This window comes from Aulonocara sp. 'chitande type north' Nkhata Bay, linkage group LG3, assembly GCF_057382095.1.
Source record: "Aulonocara sp. 'chitande type north' Nkhata Bay isolate Kocher_YH1m ecotype deep benthic linkage group LG3, A_spYH_male_GT1.1, whole genome shotgun sequence".
Classification (NCBI taxonomy): domain Eukaryota; kingdom Metazoa; phylum Chordata; class Actinopteri; order Cichliformes; family Cichlidae; genus Aulonocara; species Aulonocara sp. 'chitande type north' Nkhata Bay.
In genome coordinates, this window is record NC_141346.1 from 27,580,819 (window position 1) to 27,597,580 (window position 16,762).

The 16,762-nt window shown below is 39.7% G+C and overlaps 1 protein-coding gene across 1 annotated transcript; it reads right to left on the reverse strand.

Moving 5' to 3' along the window:
• Window positions 1-821: 821 nt before the first annotated feature.
• Window positions 822-3,014, reverse strand: LOC147334946 (tripartite motif-containing protein 16-like). Its single transcript, XM_086286876.1, has one exon. It carries the CDS (start codon window positions 2,997-2,999, stop codon window positions 1,323-1,325), a length of 1,677 nt encoding a protein of 558 aa, XP_086143002.1. The 5' UTR covers window positions 3,000-3,014; the 3' UTR covers window positions 822-1,322.
• Between the last annotated feature and the right edge of the window lie 13,748 nt (window positions 3,015-16,762).

Consider the following 16,762-nt stretch of genomic DNA (forward strand, 5'->3'; position numbering starts at 1 on the left):
TTCCCTGTCTGGATAATAAATCTTGGAAGCACATCTCCTCCCTCTTTTTAGTCTAAAGAACCTGTGCACCTGACTGTGTTAAACATATAAATATGCATTAAAGCCACTAAAGTGTCTTATAGTCCCTGTTAACACATGCCTGCTGACACATGATACACAGTAATATGTGTTTGAACAAAACCTGAAACCTGTTAATGTTCTGATTTAACAGCAGATTTCTCCACATGCAGGACAGAGAAATTCCTGCCTCTGTCACACAAAAAGTGGAAAATATATTTGTTTGACATTTTAATCACAATAACAAAGAAATAAACTGTTGGTAGATCCACTTTTTACAACGAATCATCCATCAGTAAAAATCTAACTCAAATCAAATACAACAAATTCAACATTCATAGAAAAAACTCCAACCCTGCAGGGATCAAACATCTGATCAAACACCAGGGTTGGACACAGACTTTCTAATCTGACATCACAAAGTTATTCTGAAGCTGTAAATCTAATTAAAAACTCCCCAAAACTACTAAGAGAAAACCCTTAAAAGGTTCAATGATAGAAGAAAAATCCTTTACATATAAAATCAACAGAGGTTCCTGATAAACAGACTAATAAACAGAGAATAGCTGAACAGTTTCTGTGACACAGACGTAAAAATGCATAAATGCTCCATGATTTTCATTTCTATCCATCATCTTGAACACTGACTATAAATGTGTTCACTTCATTATTGTGTGATTTGGTTTCTTCACGTGTCTCTGTATCTGAAAAATGACATTAAATGTCATCACTCTAGATACAATAATAACAATATAAAAAACCTCAAAGATTAAATTTTTTATTACATTTTAAGGGTTCAAACCTCAAACACATTAAATTTACAGTCATATATGATCAAGAAAATCAACAATCTTCACATTTCAGAAACTGGAACCAGCTTTAAATGTGACTAAAATAATGATAAAACAATCAATTCTCTAATCATTGACTAACTGATGAATCACTGCAGCTCCAATATATTGTTGCATTTGACAACCCACTACAGCAACTACAGAATAAAACCACTAACCAGACTGATGACAGATTTCAAACATGCTGAATATGAAGAGTAGTATCATTTAAACTCACATGATTATCAGCCATAAGAACAAATTCAGATTTATATTGATGTAAGGTATATAAATGTAAGTACAGTTTGAATCAGTGCAATATTATTTTCACACATCAATGGACCACTGAACTTCTCAGCTTCTAAAATTTAAAGCCTCATTTAGAAACTACACAAGTACATATAATGGTCAGGGATCAACATGAACCTGTCTTCTCTATTTGACTTTAATCAACTCTGCAGTGGCTCCATTAAACAACCCAAGAAAAAGTCCAGCATAGAGCGGCTGAGTGAATGTGGTCTGGACTCTGTGGAGGAGAGTCATGGTTTCAGAGACGCTGTAGAAAGACAGAATACCTGCTCTGTGATCCAGGTACACTCCTACTCTGGAGGACCGAGGACCTGAGAGGACAGTTTGGACTTTGTTGTGCAGAAATATATAACTGTTCATGTCACAATCTAATGCCCAAGATTTGTTATTGTTTCCAAATAAACATTCATTGCCCGTCCCTGCTCTGCTGATATTCTTGTATGCGACTGCTACACGAACTCCTCCACCTCTCCACTCCACCTCCCAGTAACAACGTCCAGTCAGACTCTCTCTACTCAGGACCTGACACCATACAGTGAATCTGTCTGGATGATCAGAATAAGACTGTTTTTGTTTCATAAATGTTACTTTTCTGTTCCCCTCAGATAATAACAGATGTGTGTGTGCTGTGTTTGGATCCAGTGTGATTTCATGTGAATATTTTAAGAATCCAGCTCTGGTCTTTGGCTCTGGTGGTGACAGTAAAACATCCACTTCAGTGACTGTCAGTGAGATGTTTGTCCATTCCTCTCTCAGAATGTCCTGTAGTTTATCTCTGGTCTCTGACACAGCTGCTGTCACATCCTCAAAGTAGCTCAGAGGACGAATATTGATGCTGGATGAGTGTGTAGACTCACTGAGTGCTGACAGTGAGGGGTAGTTGTGTAGAAACTGGTTGTGATCCTCTGTGTGTGAGAGCTGCTCCAGCTCGCCGTCTTTCCTCTTCAGCTCAGCGATCTCCTGCTCCAGCTTCTCCTGAAGCTCTTTGACTCGACTCACTTCAGTTTCCTGCTGGGATCTGACCTGCTGCTTCACATCAGAGCTTCTTTTCTGGAGGAGACGGATCAGCTCAGTGAACATCTTCTCACTGTCCTCCACTGCTTTATCAGCAGAGCCATTGATGGCCTCCACCTCCTGTTGAAGCAGCTTCACATCTTTCTCTCGCTCCTGGATTCTCTGCTGGATGTTTAGTCGTCTCACCTCGAGCTCCTTCTGCTTCTCAGTCCTTTCTGCTGCAGCTGGGACTGTTTCATGGCCTTTATGTTCATCCATTGTGCAGAGATAACAGATACTCTGCTGATCAGTACGACAGAAAATCTTCATCACCTCATCATGACGAGAGCAGATGTTCTCCTGGAGCTTCACAGAAGTTTTAACCAGCGTATGCTTTTTAAAAGTTTGAGATTCATAGTGAGGTTGGAGATGTTTCTCACAGTAAGAGGCCAGACAGACTAAACAGGACTTGATGGCTTTCAGCTTCCTCCCAGTGCAGACATCACAGGCCACATCTTCAGGTCCAGCATAGCAGTGATCAGCTGGAGCAGCTTGGAGTCCAGTCTTCTTCAGCTGCTCCACTAAAGCTGCTAACATGGTGTTTTTCTCCAGGACAGGCCTCGGTATGAAAGTCTTCCTGCACTGAGGGCAGCTGTGGATTCCCTTCCTGTCCTCTTCATCCCAGAAACTTTTAATACAGTTCCTGCAGTAGCTGTGTCCACAGGTTGTAGTCACCGGATCCTTCAGTAGATCCAAACAGATGGAACAAGAGAAGGTTTCTCGGTCCAGCTGAACTCCTTTCTGCGCCATTTCTCCTCTCAGTGTCAGTGACTGTGTGAGTTTCTCTTCCTTATAACTGAAACTAGTCTGAGCTCTGATCTCAACAACATGTTTCTGCAGTGAATGGAGCCTTTCAGCTCTTACATGTCACCACATGTTGGTTACACCCATCTTCAAAGTGCAGATCTGAAGGGGAGGGAACGAGGAAACACGTGGACAGAGAGGAGGTGCTGTGTTTAAGAGCAGGAAGAAGAGGGAGGTTATCAGGCTGTGCTTCACTCCAGGAAGAGGAGCAGTTTGAGAGCGATACTGTGTGTTTAACCCTTTTTATTTACTGCTCACATCAACTTTTAAGCTTGTTAACACTTTCTTCTATATAAATAAACTTCAGTTTAGAAATGTCAGAGTTCTCACTGAAGTTAACAAACAGTCCTTCAGTTTCAGTCAATGCAGGAGGATAATGATCCTAAACATACAGATAAGGCAGCCACTGACATGATGCTTATGTTGCATTTAAGTTTATGTTCATTTCAGTTGTTTCTCTCCCTCAAACACCATCAGAGGTGAGAGGGTGCAGCAGGTGTAGTAGTTGGTATATGAGTCAGTAAACAAATTAAAGGTTTTTCAAACACATTCATCTCCACAAAAATGTGATAAATGTTTGACAGGAATAAAAAGAAACTCTGATCCTTCTTTAAAAGTATTTTTCTGTTATTACGGTCGTTTTGATCACACAAAATCATCTTGAGCAGGGACGTGGCTAAATACTGGTATGTGAGAACCCGTCAATATTAAGGTCTCCAGTGACTGACTGCAGCTTTGTGACCTGGAGATACTGGATATTAGAACTTGGTGGTCTGTAACAGCAGCTCACTAGTACAGGTTTCACAGGAGGAAGCTGGACCTGTAACCACAGAACTTCCAGTTGGATCAACAGTCACAGCAAGAATCAGCATCTGCACATTTATCATCAAGAGCAGCAGGGGGCGCTGTTACACACAGAGGCAGGTTCTCTCCCAAATGTGTCCAGAACAAGAGCTGAGCAGCTTTTTCTGTGAGTCAAAGTATTTCTAACAAACTACAGCAGATCACAGAGCCTGTGTCAGCTCAGCTATCAGAATCAAACAGTGAAGCTGACCTGTGTAAGTCAGCAGGTCAGACAGTATGTTAATGAGGGCAAATCTACAAAGCAGTAATGAACTTTTCATAAACCACATTTAATACAAATCTATGATACGTCCATAAGTCTGCACAGTCTGAAACCTCCTCACATTTCAGCCCTCATTTCTCATCATATTGTAATCTACAGTTATTTAAACTGTGTGTGTGCAGGCTGTGGCTCTGTTTCACTTCCACAGTTCAACTACAGAGGGCGCTAAAAGGGTCCAGGTCATGTTAGTCTAAGTGCCTGAAAAGAAGTTCAGTTTCCTTCTTTTTAAGATATCCAGGCTGAACTTCACGACAACAATTCAAGCGTCTACCAATGAGAGTTCAGGACACTGTGATTGATCTACGACGGGGTGGTAAATACATCAGAGGGTGACCTCAAGTGTTTTTATGTCTAGTTAACAGAAAGAGTAGGAGTATAAGCCATGTTTGCTCAGCAGCAGCTTTATATTAAAGGTTGTAGTTTTAGTATTTTAGCTTTTATATAAACCCCTGTTTCACCCCCTGCTATGTGCCTATTGTGAAGAGGGAAGCTGTGACCACTAGAAGTATAGTAGTAGGTGGTCGGAGGAGGCTTTAGTGGGACTACAGGGTTGTTTTGAGGTGACAGACTGGGAGACACTCTGTGGGCCTCACGGTGAGGACACCAGTGGGCTTACTGAGTGTGTCACTCACTACATAACCTTCTGCACCAGCTCCATTGTCCCAGCACGGACATTATTTGTTACCCAAATAACAAGCCGTGGGTGACTAAGGACATCAAAGCTCTCCTCAATAACAAGAAGAGGGCGTTCAGAGCGGGCGATAGAGAGGAGGCTAGAACGGTTCAGGTGTTACTGAAGGCCAAGATCAGCATGAGACAGTTGTGGCATGAAGACAACCACTGGATTCAAGCCATCCAAACACAGAGGAGCTGGAGGCAGTGAGGACAGAGCCAGATACTTGAATGTGTTTTCAACAGATTCGACACTGCAGTGAATGCTCAGCCCCCTGCTGACTTACCTGTAGCCAGCCTGCAATCCACAACCATGCCACTCTCTCTCCCTCCCTCTCCACATTGCACCATTGCTGCCTCTCCTCCATCATTCACTTCCACTCGTGACCAGATTCAAAGACAAAGGAGAAGACTCCAGTCAAGCACGTCTGCTGGACCAGACCAGATGAGTGCTGTGTCCTCAAGGCCTGTCCCACCCAGCTTTGTGGAGTCTTTTATAAATTGTTCATGTTGAGTTTGCCATCTTCAGAAGTTTTATGAGACTCTGCAGTGGTTGGATGTATCAGTGTGTCATGGTCCGACAACTGAAGTTTAACAACTTTTCTGCATCAGGATTAAAGTCAGAATGAAAATCCTCTATTTTCTCTTCTTCTGCTTCTTGTCAGGTGAGGACTGATGATCTTAATGTTGCTCTTTAACTTTAATTTTAACTAAAAACATACTCAACTTTATAAAACACCTTATGAAATACATATATTTACGAGAGCTGGATATTTTTAGACAGGTCTTGGTCTCGAGACCACTTTTACGTGGTCTTGGTCTTGTCTTGGTCTCGCTGTCTCAGTCTCGCTGTCTCAGCTCGACATAGTGGTCGGGAGATTTGGAGTCAACAGTATCCATGACACACAACATAACGTTCGATAATGTGTCATCTGCAAAAGCATCAGCTCTAAGAGCCGTGCTTAGAGAGTGCTTTGTAGTGAATCAGAAGAGTCGACTCCCACTGAGCGAGAGCCGGCTCCTCACTTAGTTTCCTTTCACTGCTCAGCTCTCACACAGTGGCTCAGCTATGCTCCAATCTCTCCATATTGTGGCCAATCACATGCGAGGATATAGGATAATATCATTGTGTGAAAAACAGAGAGGGTGAGAGACGCGACAGTCAAGTGGAGCGTGCGTCTGTCCTCTCAGTACCCCTAACCCTCTCATTTTTCCAGCCATATTCTCTCCATCGTCTAGAGCTGGTGGAATTATGCTGTGTGAGACATACGGATCGCCAGTCATCCTCTGACAACTCAAGATGTAATTCAGATTCCCACTTTTGTTTGATATATAATGTTTCATTCCTATTCAAATTTTGCAGGCCATTATATAATTTCGATAAAATTCTTGATGGAGGATTTTTATATGCACCTGTTATTATTTCTATTATATGGCTTCCTTCTCTCAAGAACTTCTTCCTAATTGGAGAAATTACTGTATTGTAAAAATGTCTTAATTGAAAATACCTAAATAAATCTGATTTATCCAGTCCAAATTGTCTCTGTAGATTCTTGAAGGATTTGAATGTTGTCCCGTCTATTAATGTGCACATTGCTGTAATTCCTTTATTGACCCATCTTAAAAATGTACTATCCCATTGTCCACTTTGGAATTTTCGAGAATATGCAGGCCAAATCAGCAATTTACAGTCTTCTATAATTCTATATTTCTTCACTATAATCCACCAGAGTTTAATAGTGAATTCAGTAATGAGATTTGTGTTCGTAGACTGGATAGTTTCTTCTCCCAATCTTGCTTGTGGATGATATGATAAGCAATAATTTATCTCCATATGCTTCCATTTTGAGGTGTAATCCGGTGAACACCAGTAAACATTATATCTCAGCTGGGCTGCATAGAAATATTCCTTGAAATTCGGGAGGGCAAGTCCTCCTTTTTCTTTTCTTAATTGGAGTATTTTAAATCTTATTCTTGGCTTTGTCCCTTTCCAAATAAATCTACTAACTAATTTATCCCATCTACCAAATTGTGCATCTGGTATATGGACTGGCAATGAAGTGAATAGATACAGTAGTCGGGGAAGCACATTCATTTTTATTACCTCTATTCTTGAGCTAAGATCCATGACAAGCGGAACCCATTTAATCAAATCTTTTTGGATTGTATTACTAATCTTTACATAATTTGCCTCGTATAGTGTACTTATTTCGCTAGTTAGATAGACACCTAAATATTTGATCTTATTTGAGTCCCATTTTAGTTTATATTCGTTTTGAATTGATTCTTTGGGGAAATAATTCAGACAGAGTACTTGAGTCTTTACGATATTTAGTTTATATCCTGAATTTTTGCCAAAATATTTTAATGCTTTAATCAACCGAGGAAAGGTCGTGTCAGGATCCTGTAGGTATATAATTATATCATCTGCAAAGAGACCTATTCGTTGTTCAATTTTAGAAACTAAAACCCCTTTTAAGTCTGCACTTTGCCGTATATACTGAGCCAAAGGCTCGATATACAGAGCAAAAAGGGCTGGACTCAGGCAGCAACCCTGCCTGGTTCCTCTGAAGAGCTCAAAACTGTCTCTCAGGTCTCCATTTATTTTAACTCTAGCCAATGGCCTGTGGTACAAGGATTGTATACACTCGATGAAGATACTGTTAAAGCCCATTCTCTTCAAAACAGCAAAAAGAAATATCCAAGAGACTCTATCAAAGGCCTTTTCAGCATCTAAGCTCACTAAGGCTGTTGGGATTTTCTCTTTATTAACTTCATTAATTATATGCAATGTGCGTCGTATATTATCTTGTGTCTGTCGCCCCTTAATGAACCCTGTCTGGTCTTCATCCACCAGATCTGGGAGAAACAGCTCTAAGCGTCTTGTGATTATGGATGTAAATAATTTATAATCCACATTTAAGATAGAGATTGGGCGATAAGAGTCACAGTTTTCCTTGTTTTTACCTTCTTTTGGTAAGACTGATATAATCGCCTCTTTCCAAGAGGGTGGAGTTTTAGCGTGTTTTAATGTCCAGTTAAAAGAATCTATCAAAATAGGAGCCAAAACCTCTTTAAAAGTCTTATACCACTCATTGGGATACCCATCACTCCCTGGACTTTTATTAGATTTCAATCTCCTTATTGCCTTATCCAGTTCTTCCTTAGTGATTGGTTTAGTTAAAAATTCATTTTAAGTTGTCCCAATAGAAGGAAGGTCTAACTGATCCAAGTACTCTTCAATTTCTTGTCTGTTTTTCTGGTCGGGTTGATTATACAATGTTTTATAATATTTTTGAAAGGCATTTTTTATCTGTATTGGTTCATATAATAGTTCCTTGGTGTTTGGATCTCTAATCTTATTAACTGCATTACTTATTTGTATTGATTTTAACCGTTTAGCCAGTACTTTGGTTGCTTTGGAACCAGACTCATAAAATGTTTGTTTTGTGAATCTCAGTTTCTTTTCTATTTCCTCCATAGACAGATCGCTTAGTTGTTTTCTTACATCTTTAATGCTTTCAGCCAAGTCGGCACTCAAATCTGTGTGCTGTTTTTTTTCTAAATCCCTTAATTGTTGTTCTAATTTGAATTGTGTGAGCTTTTTCATTTTTTTGAAATGGGTAGTCCTTGACATCAGATACCCTCGGATTACTGATTTAACAGAATCCCAAATTATTGTTGGATCCATCTGTTCATCCTTGTTGTCAGCAATACAGACTTGTAATTCTTTTTTAATCTCTTGTACCACAGATTCATTGTTAAGAATACCAGTATTTAATTTCCACAATGATTTCTTATTCTGATTATATAAGTGAATAGTCAAGTGTATGGCGTTGTGATCTGACACATTTATCAGAGATACCACATTATTATTAATCTTCCCTTTAACAGCAACATATCTACCATCCTTGTCACAGACTTCCTCTAACATTTCACAATTTACCGTATTAGAAATTAAAGTTATAACTCCTCTTCGTCTGCTATTCTTACATGAGCTGTAAAAGGAATTTATATAGCCAAACTTTTTAAATTTTTCATGTTCTTCTTTTGACATATGAGTTTCTTGAATGAATATAATCTGCGCCTTGTGTCGTTTCAATTTAGATAACAACCTACTCCTTTTAACCGGATTCCCCAGACCGTTGATATTGATTGAGATAATGTTTATTTTACCTACACCACTCATGACTTGTACAATGTGCAGTAACCATCCCCTCAGATTTGAAAAAACAAAAAACAAAAACAATATTACTAAACATAAAACAACAAATAATCAAAAACTTGCGACTCCCAATTAGTAGGAAAAAACAATCTCCCACCATGATCCCGTTGGTAGGTTTAGGGTAAAAACCTCCATAAAGGGGGGGCCCTGAAAGGCTCTGGATTTAAAAGCGAGGAAATGTGAGAGATAACTGACAGTGATTCAGACTGCAGACATCCTGACAGCAGCACCTGATTCACACCTGTTTGCTTTAACATCTCTGATCAAGTTCAACAATCAGGACACCAGATGATGTTCCTGTTCTCACTGAGTGTGATTAATGAAGATTCAAATAAAACAGTTTCACCTCAAGTTTCATTTCTGAGGATTTTAAGTTTACAGTTAAAGATCAATTCTGCTCTTTAAACAGTTTAAACAGTTTCTGGATCCACAAACACTTTATTAGTCTGAGTTGATCCAGATGTAACTTGAAGGAGAAGTGAAAATCAAACAGGGATGTTGGAATTTGTCTGATCACCTGATCACTGACAGGAACATGTGAACCTTAAAGCAGAGAGTTTGTTTCAGTCAGTAAGAAGAGCGAGTCATCATGCACAACAACGATAAATCAAGTCTTTGAAGCAAAGAGAAAGCTTCCATTTGAAACGAGGAGACATTAGGAGTAAGTATTTGAGTGTTTATAATATTTTACTCTATCAGTGTGTTTATGTTATAGTGTGTTTGTTTCTATTTTATTTGAATCTGTTTTCTTTGTGGATTCAAAGGCAGCAGCTGTATAAATAAAATAACTGAGTGTTCGTCTGTTACTGGCTGCAAAGTATGAAGCTGCTGTGTTTGTACAGTGAGATTGAACAACAGTAATGTGGGGTAATTTCCAATAAACCAAGTTCAAAAAGGAGAGTCTATGGCTGACGCGTGTTCCTGGTTTCCAAAAGAAATGCTTCCAGTTGCATTATGATTTGAAGACTGTTTATTTATTACAAACTGAAGATGTAGCAATGAACTCCTTCCTAAATAAGCATGAAAGTTCCAGAAAATAGCAGTCATCCAGAACTACCTGTGCACACGGTCAGAAAACCGTGAGACTCATAACCTCTCTGTCCATGCTCCTCCCCTCTCACACAGGGTTTCATGCTACTATTGCATTTGCATACTTAAAGTGAGAGGTGACTTAAAATTACTTTATGTAAACACATATATTTTCACATTTATTAATCCTGAAAAGATGACTTATGTAATGAATCTATGAATTACCAGTGGCAAAGAAGGCAAGAAGTAGCACTAGCAGGTCTTACATGCCCATTAACACTGGTGGTGCAATACTAGTAATGGGCATGTAAGACCTGTTAGTGATACTTCTTGCCTTCTTTGCATGTAGTACGGCAGTATAGTTACCTTTAACCACAGTACGAGGACAGAAGGGAAATATGGACCAGATCAGACAGGTTCTAGATTGGTAGGAGCCAAGGGTGTATGACAACAGAGTACTTGTACACAGTAGGTGTAGAAAACACAATCGCATTTATTAGCAATTATTAAAGTTTAGCAAGTTGTGCACATTTAACAAAAGTAGAGCACGCTTCTTGAAAACAAAATAAAATAAACCCCACAAATGGTCGACTCAAGGATATATTGTCTTTTGTGTCTTTTTTAAAGTCAATTTCAGTCTTTCAATGTTCAATAGTCACTCAGTGTGTTTGTAACCAGTCGGGTTACAATCTACCAGTTCATCCGGCTCTTTGGGCTGGGCTCGCCATCCAGTACTGGAAACGGGATCCTCGATTCTTCTCAGGTCCTCAAAACCAATCCAATCCAAATAAGCAAAGGGAAAAAAACTGACTATGTGAAGCAACAAATGCTACACGGGGCTTCACAGTGCTCACGCTGGCTCACGGCCTCTGGAATACAGTATCACTCTTATTATTCTCGCCGAAAAAAGGACTTTCACTATCCAGCTAGCTTCTTCGCTGCACGGGTAAACTGATCTTTCACTGTCTGTGTCTCTGGCGTATCTCACTGGCACACGAAGGCACACACAGGTGTCTGAGCAGCGCGCAGACTGGGGGAGGGTCAGACCGGCCAATGATTGGTCGCTCAGTGGATCTGACAAACACACTCTACAGGACTAAGTCCTGCCCCCACACCATTTATATATTACATATACATATGTACATATTAATTAACTTATGTTTACATGCTTTTTATCAGTATTTATTATATTTTAACTTTGTTTTTATCAATATTTATTCCCATTGTGAGAGTATGAATATTTATACTTTCAATCCCATTTTTAACACTGGGTTACACCTGCCTATACAGAAATGTGGACACAGAACAGCAGCACAGTATCACCTATAACATATAATAATAATCAACATAATCTATTTTCAGTCTTGGCCATCTCAAACACACGGCTGTGACTGCACAAAAGTCTACCCAGCTGCTGTGAAATCCTTTTTCTGAAGCAAAGCCAATCAGAAGAACCTGGGTTAAAAGCAGGTGGGGTTAAAAAGTCTCATCTCAAGTTCCTGCAGTGAAGTCCAAGAATGAAAATATGGAGCTAGAAAAAGACCTGTGAGTGTGGTGATCAGCACATTCACCTAACATGGGAAAGGTCCCTGTCTGTGCTGATCACCTACAAATAAGGCATAAAAGAAGCTCTGTTTGTGTATTAGTTAGCTGGTTTCAGTGATTATATATTTATACATCATGTATGTCACAGACTTATTCTTAAAGCCCTTTTCACATAGGAAGAGCACGCCCTGAGCTGACTGCCAGGTTGAGTAAATGAGACAGAATTTGTGCTGAGCTGATCGCTGCACTCTGCATGTCCTGTGCTGTAGTTTGTCATTCTGCATTTCTATCAATGTCACACCATGCTACACTTTGCTTTATGTGGCAGGAAACCATTATTGCACAGCACAAGCCTTAAGAAATAGTGTGTTTATACCATGTTTGTACCCATAAGTGAGGGAAAATGAAAAAGAGAAATACCTGTACAGCTCACAGGTGCCATGTCCTGAGCTCTTTTAATAAAAACCTTTGTTAATTTGTACAAGGCTCTCTTTGTTTGTTTGTTTTTCATTGGTTGGTCATGAAAACTGAAGCTTACACTGTAAACAGCATGAGACGTCTTTTTAAACGATTCTTCCACTGTGAAAATTATTCTTTTATGTTGTTTATTGTTTGTATTCTTCCTGCTGTAATGGTCGTCCTAAATATATCCTGAAAATGACTGGAGCTGTCCTCCTTTCTGGCAAACATTAAGGATAAAAATACAAATGACTGAGCGTGTTGAACATCATATAATCTTTGTGGTATTAGTGACGTTTTGCTGTGGGAAGATCAGATAATGCAAACTGTTTTCCACACTGAGTTTCATTCACCGAGCAGCGATGCTGTTTGTTTTTCACACAGTGAGCTCCTCTCTGCTCAACTTAAGTGGATGAAATCTAAATTTGTCAAAGCACTGGATCAGTAGGTTTGTTAGCAGTTAGCTGCTACCTAAACTGGAGAGTGAGAGGAAGTGACATCACAGAACTCTCCAATGAGACAAGAGGACTCTGAGCCTGTTGTCTCTCTTATGACTGTTTATTGTTTTATTTCTTAAAAATACATAATAAATATACAATCTTACAAATACAAACAAAAATGCCACAAACCCAGAGTGTGCTTGCACCTGATCACCTGAGTCAGGATAAGTCACTGATAAATACAGCAGCACGATGTTCGTTATATTACACTGAACATGTATAATGTGCATGCAATTTTTCTGATGTTCAGATTAGATTAGATTTATTTTATTGTTATTCCAGTAAAATGCTGATGCAAAGAATCAGTAAACTACAGTATAATACAGCATGTGATGCATCTGATTTAATGTTAGAAAAACACTTTAGACTATTTAACTGTAGCAACAAACAACAACTAGTCTCACAACTATGACATGCATTCAGTTATAATTACAGGAAGTGATGCTTTGCTTTCACTTGACATGAACTTTGAGTGTGAAGGACACAAAGATGAGCTGCTGTCTGGTTACCTGCTGGACTTTATTCTGCTTCCAGAACAGGATCATCACAGGAACCTCAGCTCTTCTACATGGAGACCAAACAAGGTCCCAGTGGACTGAAAACATTCACTGAGTGACTGATTCCATCATTCAAACATTCACATGTTGGATTCATGGAAGGAAAGAACTATATGAACCAAACAGCAGCATCTGGAACACATCTGGAAAACACAATCCCTCCATGCTCAGACAGTCAGGACAAACTCTGATTTTCTGCATATAAAGATTAATACATAAAGATTGATTCAACTTTAACACTCTAGGAAATAATAGAGTCACATTTGTGTTTACAGAGTTACAAAGTGTTTTATTGAGTTTAGTTTGAATCATTTTCTATCACAGAAAAGTTCATAGAGAATATAAATCATTTGATAACAGCTTCTCATCATAGGAATCATCTGTGTGAACAGATTCAGAGGTAAATACAGGAAATAAACAGAACTGGTGCAAACAGTGTAAATATCACAGTAATATGCTGACTTATGAGTGTTATAGAGGAGGAGCATCACAGCAGCAACAGCTTCACCAGGGGCGATCGTGGCTCAAGAGTTGGGCGTTCGCCTTGTAATCGGAAGGTTGCCGGTTCGAGCCCCGGCTTGGACAGTCTCGGTCGTTGTGTCCTTGGGCAAGACACTTCACCCGTTGCCTACTGGTGGTGGTCAGAGGGCCCGGTGGCGCCAGTGTCCGGCAGCCTCGCCTCTGTCAGTGCGCCCCAGGGTGGCTGTGGCTACAATGTAGCTTGCCTTCACCAGTGTGTGAATGTGTGCGTGAATGGGTGGATGACTGGATATGTAAAGCGCTTTGGGGTCCTTAGGGACTAGAAAAGCGCTATATAAATACAGGCCATTTACCATTTACCATTCACTGAACAAACATTTTTCCATCCACGAAGTAAGAGCGTATAACATGATGTGTTTCAATACTGCATCAGAACTCGTGACAAAAACAAAGAAGGATGCTTAAATGTTGAGATAAAAACACATTTCAGGACTGTTGGAACAGATTTCCCTCTAAGACCTAAATAAATATCCACAGGAAGCAGCAACACTGAGTTGATACTCTGAATAAAGATTTTATTTATTTGAAAGGTTCAAGGACTGAACTGCTCTTCTGTTTCCTCAATGCGCACTTTAAATTTTCAAAACTTCACAGCTGTGATTGGTCCAAACAAAAGCTGACGAAGGACCAGAGTCAAAATATAAAAGCTGGTTTAATAATAGTTTAATTAATGGGCTTCCTCTGGATCACTAAGAAGTCCCGACCAGCTCAGGACGTATCCTGCCTTCCGCCCAAAGACAGCTGGGACAGGCTCCAGACCCGGAATAAAGTGATAAGCGGAAGTAGATGGGTTGAAAACAATTCTAACATGAAATCCTGCTGAGTTTTATATTTTAACATTAAAGATGTTTTAAAGGACTGAACATGAAAAATAGAAAGAGCCAAACTCACCAGTTTAAAGAGAGCGAGCAGCGAGCTGTCCCTGTTGTTCACATTAATAATTTAATGATCAGCTGAAGAACGAAGTGACTGTCAGCAGCAGTGAGAAAGACTCAGAGGAGGAAGAAGCTGCTGGCTAGAAATTAAAGACTGATCAGAAACACAAGAAAAACAAGTTCATGTAAAACATGAACGGCTTTGATTCACACCGAGTAAAGAGGAGGAAACACGAGAGTCGATTCATCTGGAATCAAACATTTTCTTTAAGTCCGGAAAAATAAAAAAAATGTTAATACGTGAAACGAGTTTGAAGCAAAAACTAAGCTGAAGCGAAAATATGAAAATGGTTGTTAGGTAAACAGTTCCTGCTGTAAGACACGAACACATCAAATACTGCTGCTGTCTGTTCTTCTTCCCACACAAATTCTGAACACAACATCCACGGACAGATTTCACAGACTGGAGGGAACAGACCACTCCCGCCTCGTCCAATGGGCGTGGTTGTGCTTGATTATTCCCTGCCCCTCATCATTGGGCGGGGTTTGTGCTAGGCACGAAGGGGCGGTAGGCGGAGCAGAGGTTAGTAACTATAAGTAACTCTGCTCCTTCCAGCTCAGTCAGTGAAATCTGTCCGTGTTTGTTGGTGTGTGCAGAATGTGGGTATAAAGAAGAGCAGACAGCAGCAGTGTGTATGTATTTGTATCTGTAACTCTGTTTTTTCATGTCAAACGTCTCTGAGAGTGTTTAAAGTGAAATCTCTGCTCTCATTATCATTAGATATAATGTTATTATTTTACCAGCTGATGTTACAGTCTAATACAGACTGTTCTCCTTCTTTTCTCTCTCTCTCTATTTCATCCATCATCATCATCATTTTTATGAAGCTGAACAAGTGATGATGTCATTTCTGATTTCACTGTAATGTGAGAACTCACAGAGGCAGATTTTATGAGTTACGCTTTATATTTTACTGTCAGCTTGGAGAAACAGTTTCTTTATATTGTGATCATTCCTATAAAAGTAATGAGGTTTATATAACACTGTGCTATATTTGCATGAGGCATCAGTTTGAGGTTAATTTTTTATAAGAAGAACACAAAAATTGTTTTTTTTCTCCTGGTGGACAAACTCTGTAACTACAAAACTGTTTCTAAATGATTTTAAGCCTGCTTTGATATTTCTGCAGTTTCTCCTTGTGTTTGTTTGCAGATCTTGAAATGAGTGAATAAAGTCAGATTTTCCTTCTTCTAGCTGCACTGCCTGACCTTTGACCTCATGTGTTGATGACTCTTCACCTCTGTCTCCTCTCACAGGGAGAAGATGATCTGCAGGATCCTGCTGCTCATCATCCTCACCTCATGTGTCTCTGGTTAGTTTACAGCTTCACTTTATGAACTCCAAATAAAGCTCAACAACAGATTTGTTCCAGTTCTCAGTGTGTCTGCTCCTCTCTTTCCCTCTCTGTCTCCTCAACAGGATCATTTGTAGTCAATGTGACACAGACCTGCTATCAGGCAGAGGAGAACCACAACATCACACTGGAGTGGACGTTCACCACCAAACCTGACAGATCCACCAAAACTCTCAACATCCTCTGTGAACTGATAACTGTGGTTAAACGTTTAATCCTGTATGATGTTCATGAAGGTGTTGAGGTGTCAGAGTCTCAGGATGAAAAGTTTTCAGGACGAGTCCAGAGTGACAAAGACGCCCTCAGAGAAGGACGAATCAGACTGCAACTGTCCAGACTCAGGACTGATGACTCGGGTCGGTACTTGAGTGAGGCGGAGACAGGTCATTGGTCCGGACAACATTTTTTTCTTGTTTCTCCTCCTCTTCTTTTCTCTTTTTTCTGAGGACCTGATGGCTTTGAACTTTTCTTGTCCATCTTCCATTGGTTTTAATTTTGCACTCCAGTATGAACACCCATCTCAACCCGAGGATCACCACAACATAATCTAATAATAATAATAATAGACCTACACCTTAGTTCACAGATTCACTTTGTCTAGGGTGCATTTCTGAGATTTCACACAACCCAGGATTCAAATCATGAATACGTAATGGACTTGGATTTACAACATTATAAATGAAATGTGCTCTATTTGGAAGCAGCATGTCTCCCTCCCCTTTCGACGGGTTGTGTGTGAGACTTTAAATCATCAAACTGTAAATTT

Excerpts from the sequence above, each read along its gene's own strand:
- LOC147334946 (XM_086286876.1), bottom strand. The coding sequence starts at position 2,999 with ATGGCGCAGAAAGGAGTTCAGCTGGACCGAGAAACCTTCTCTTGTTCC.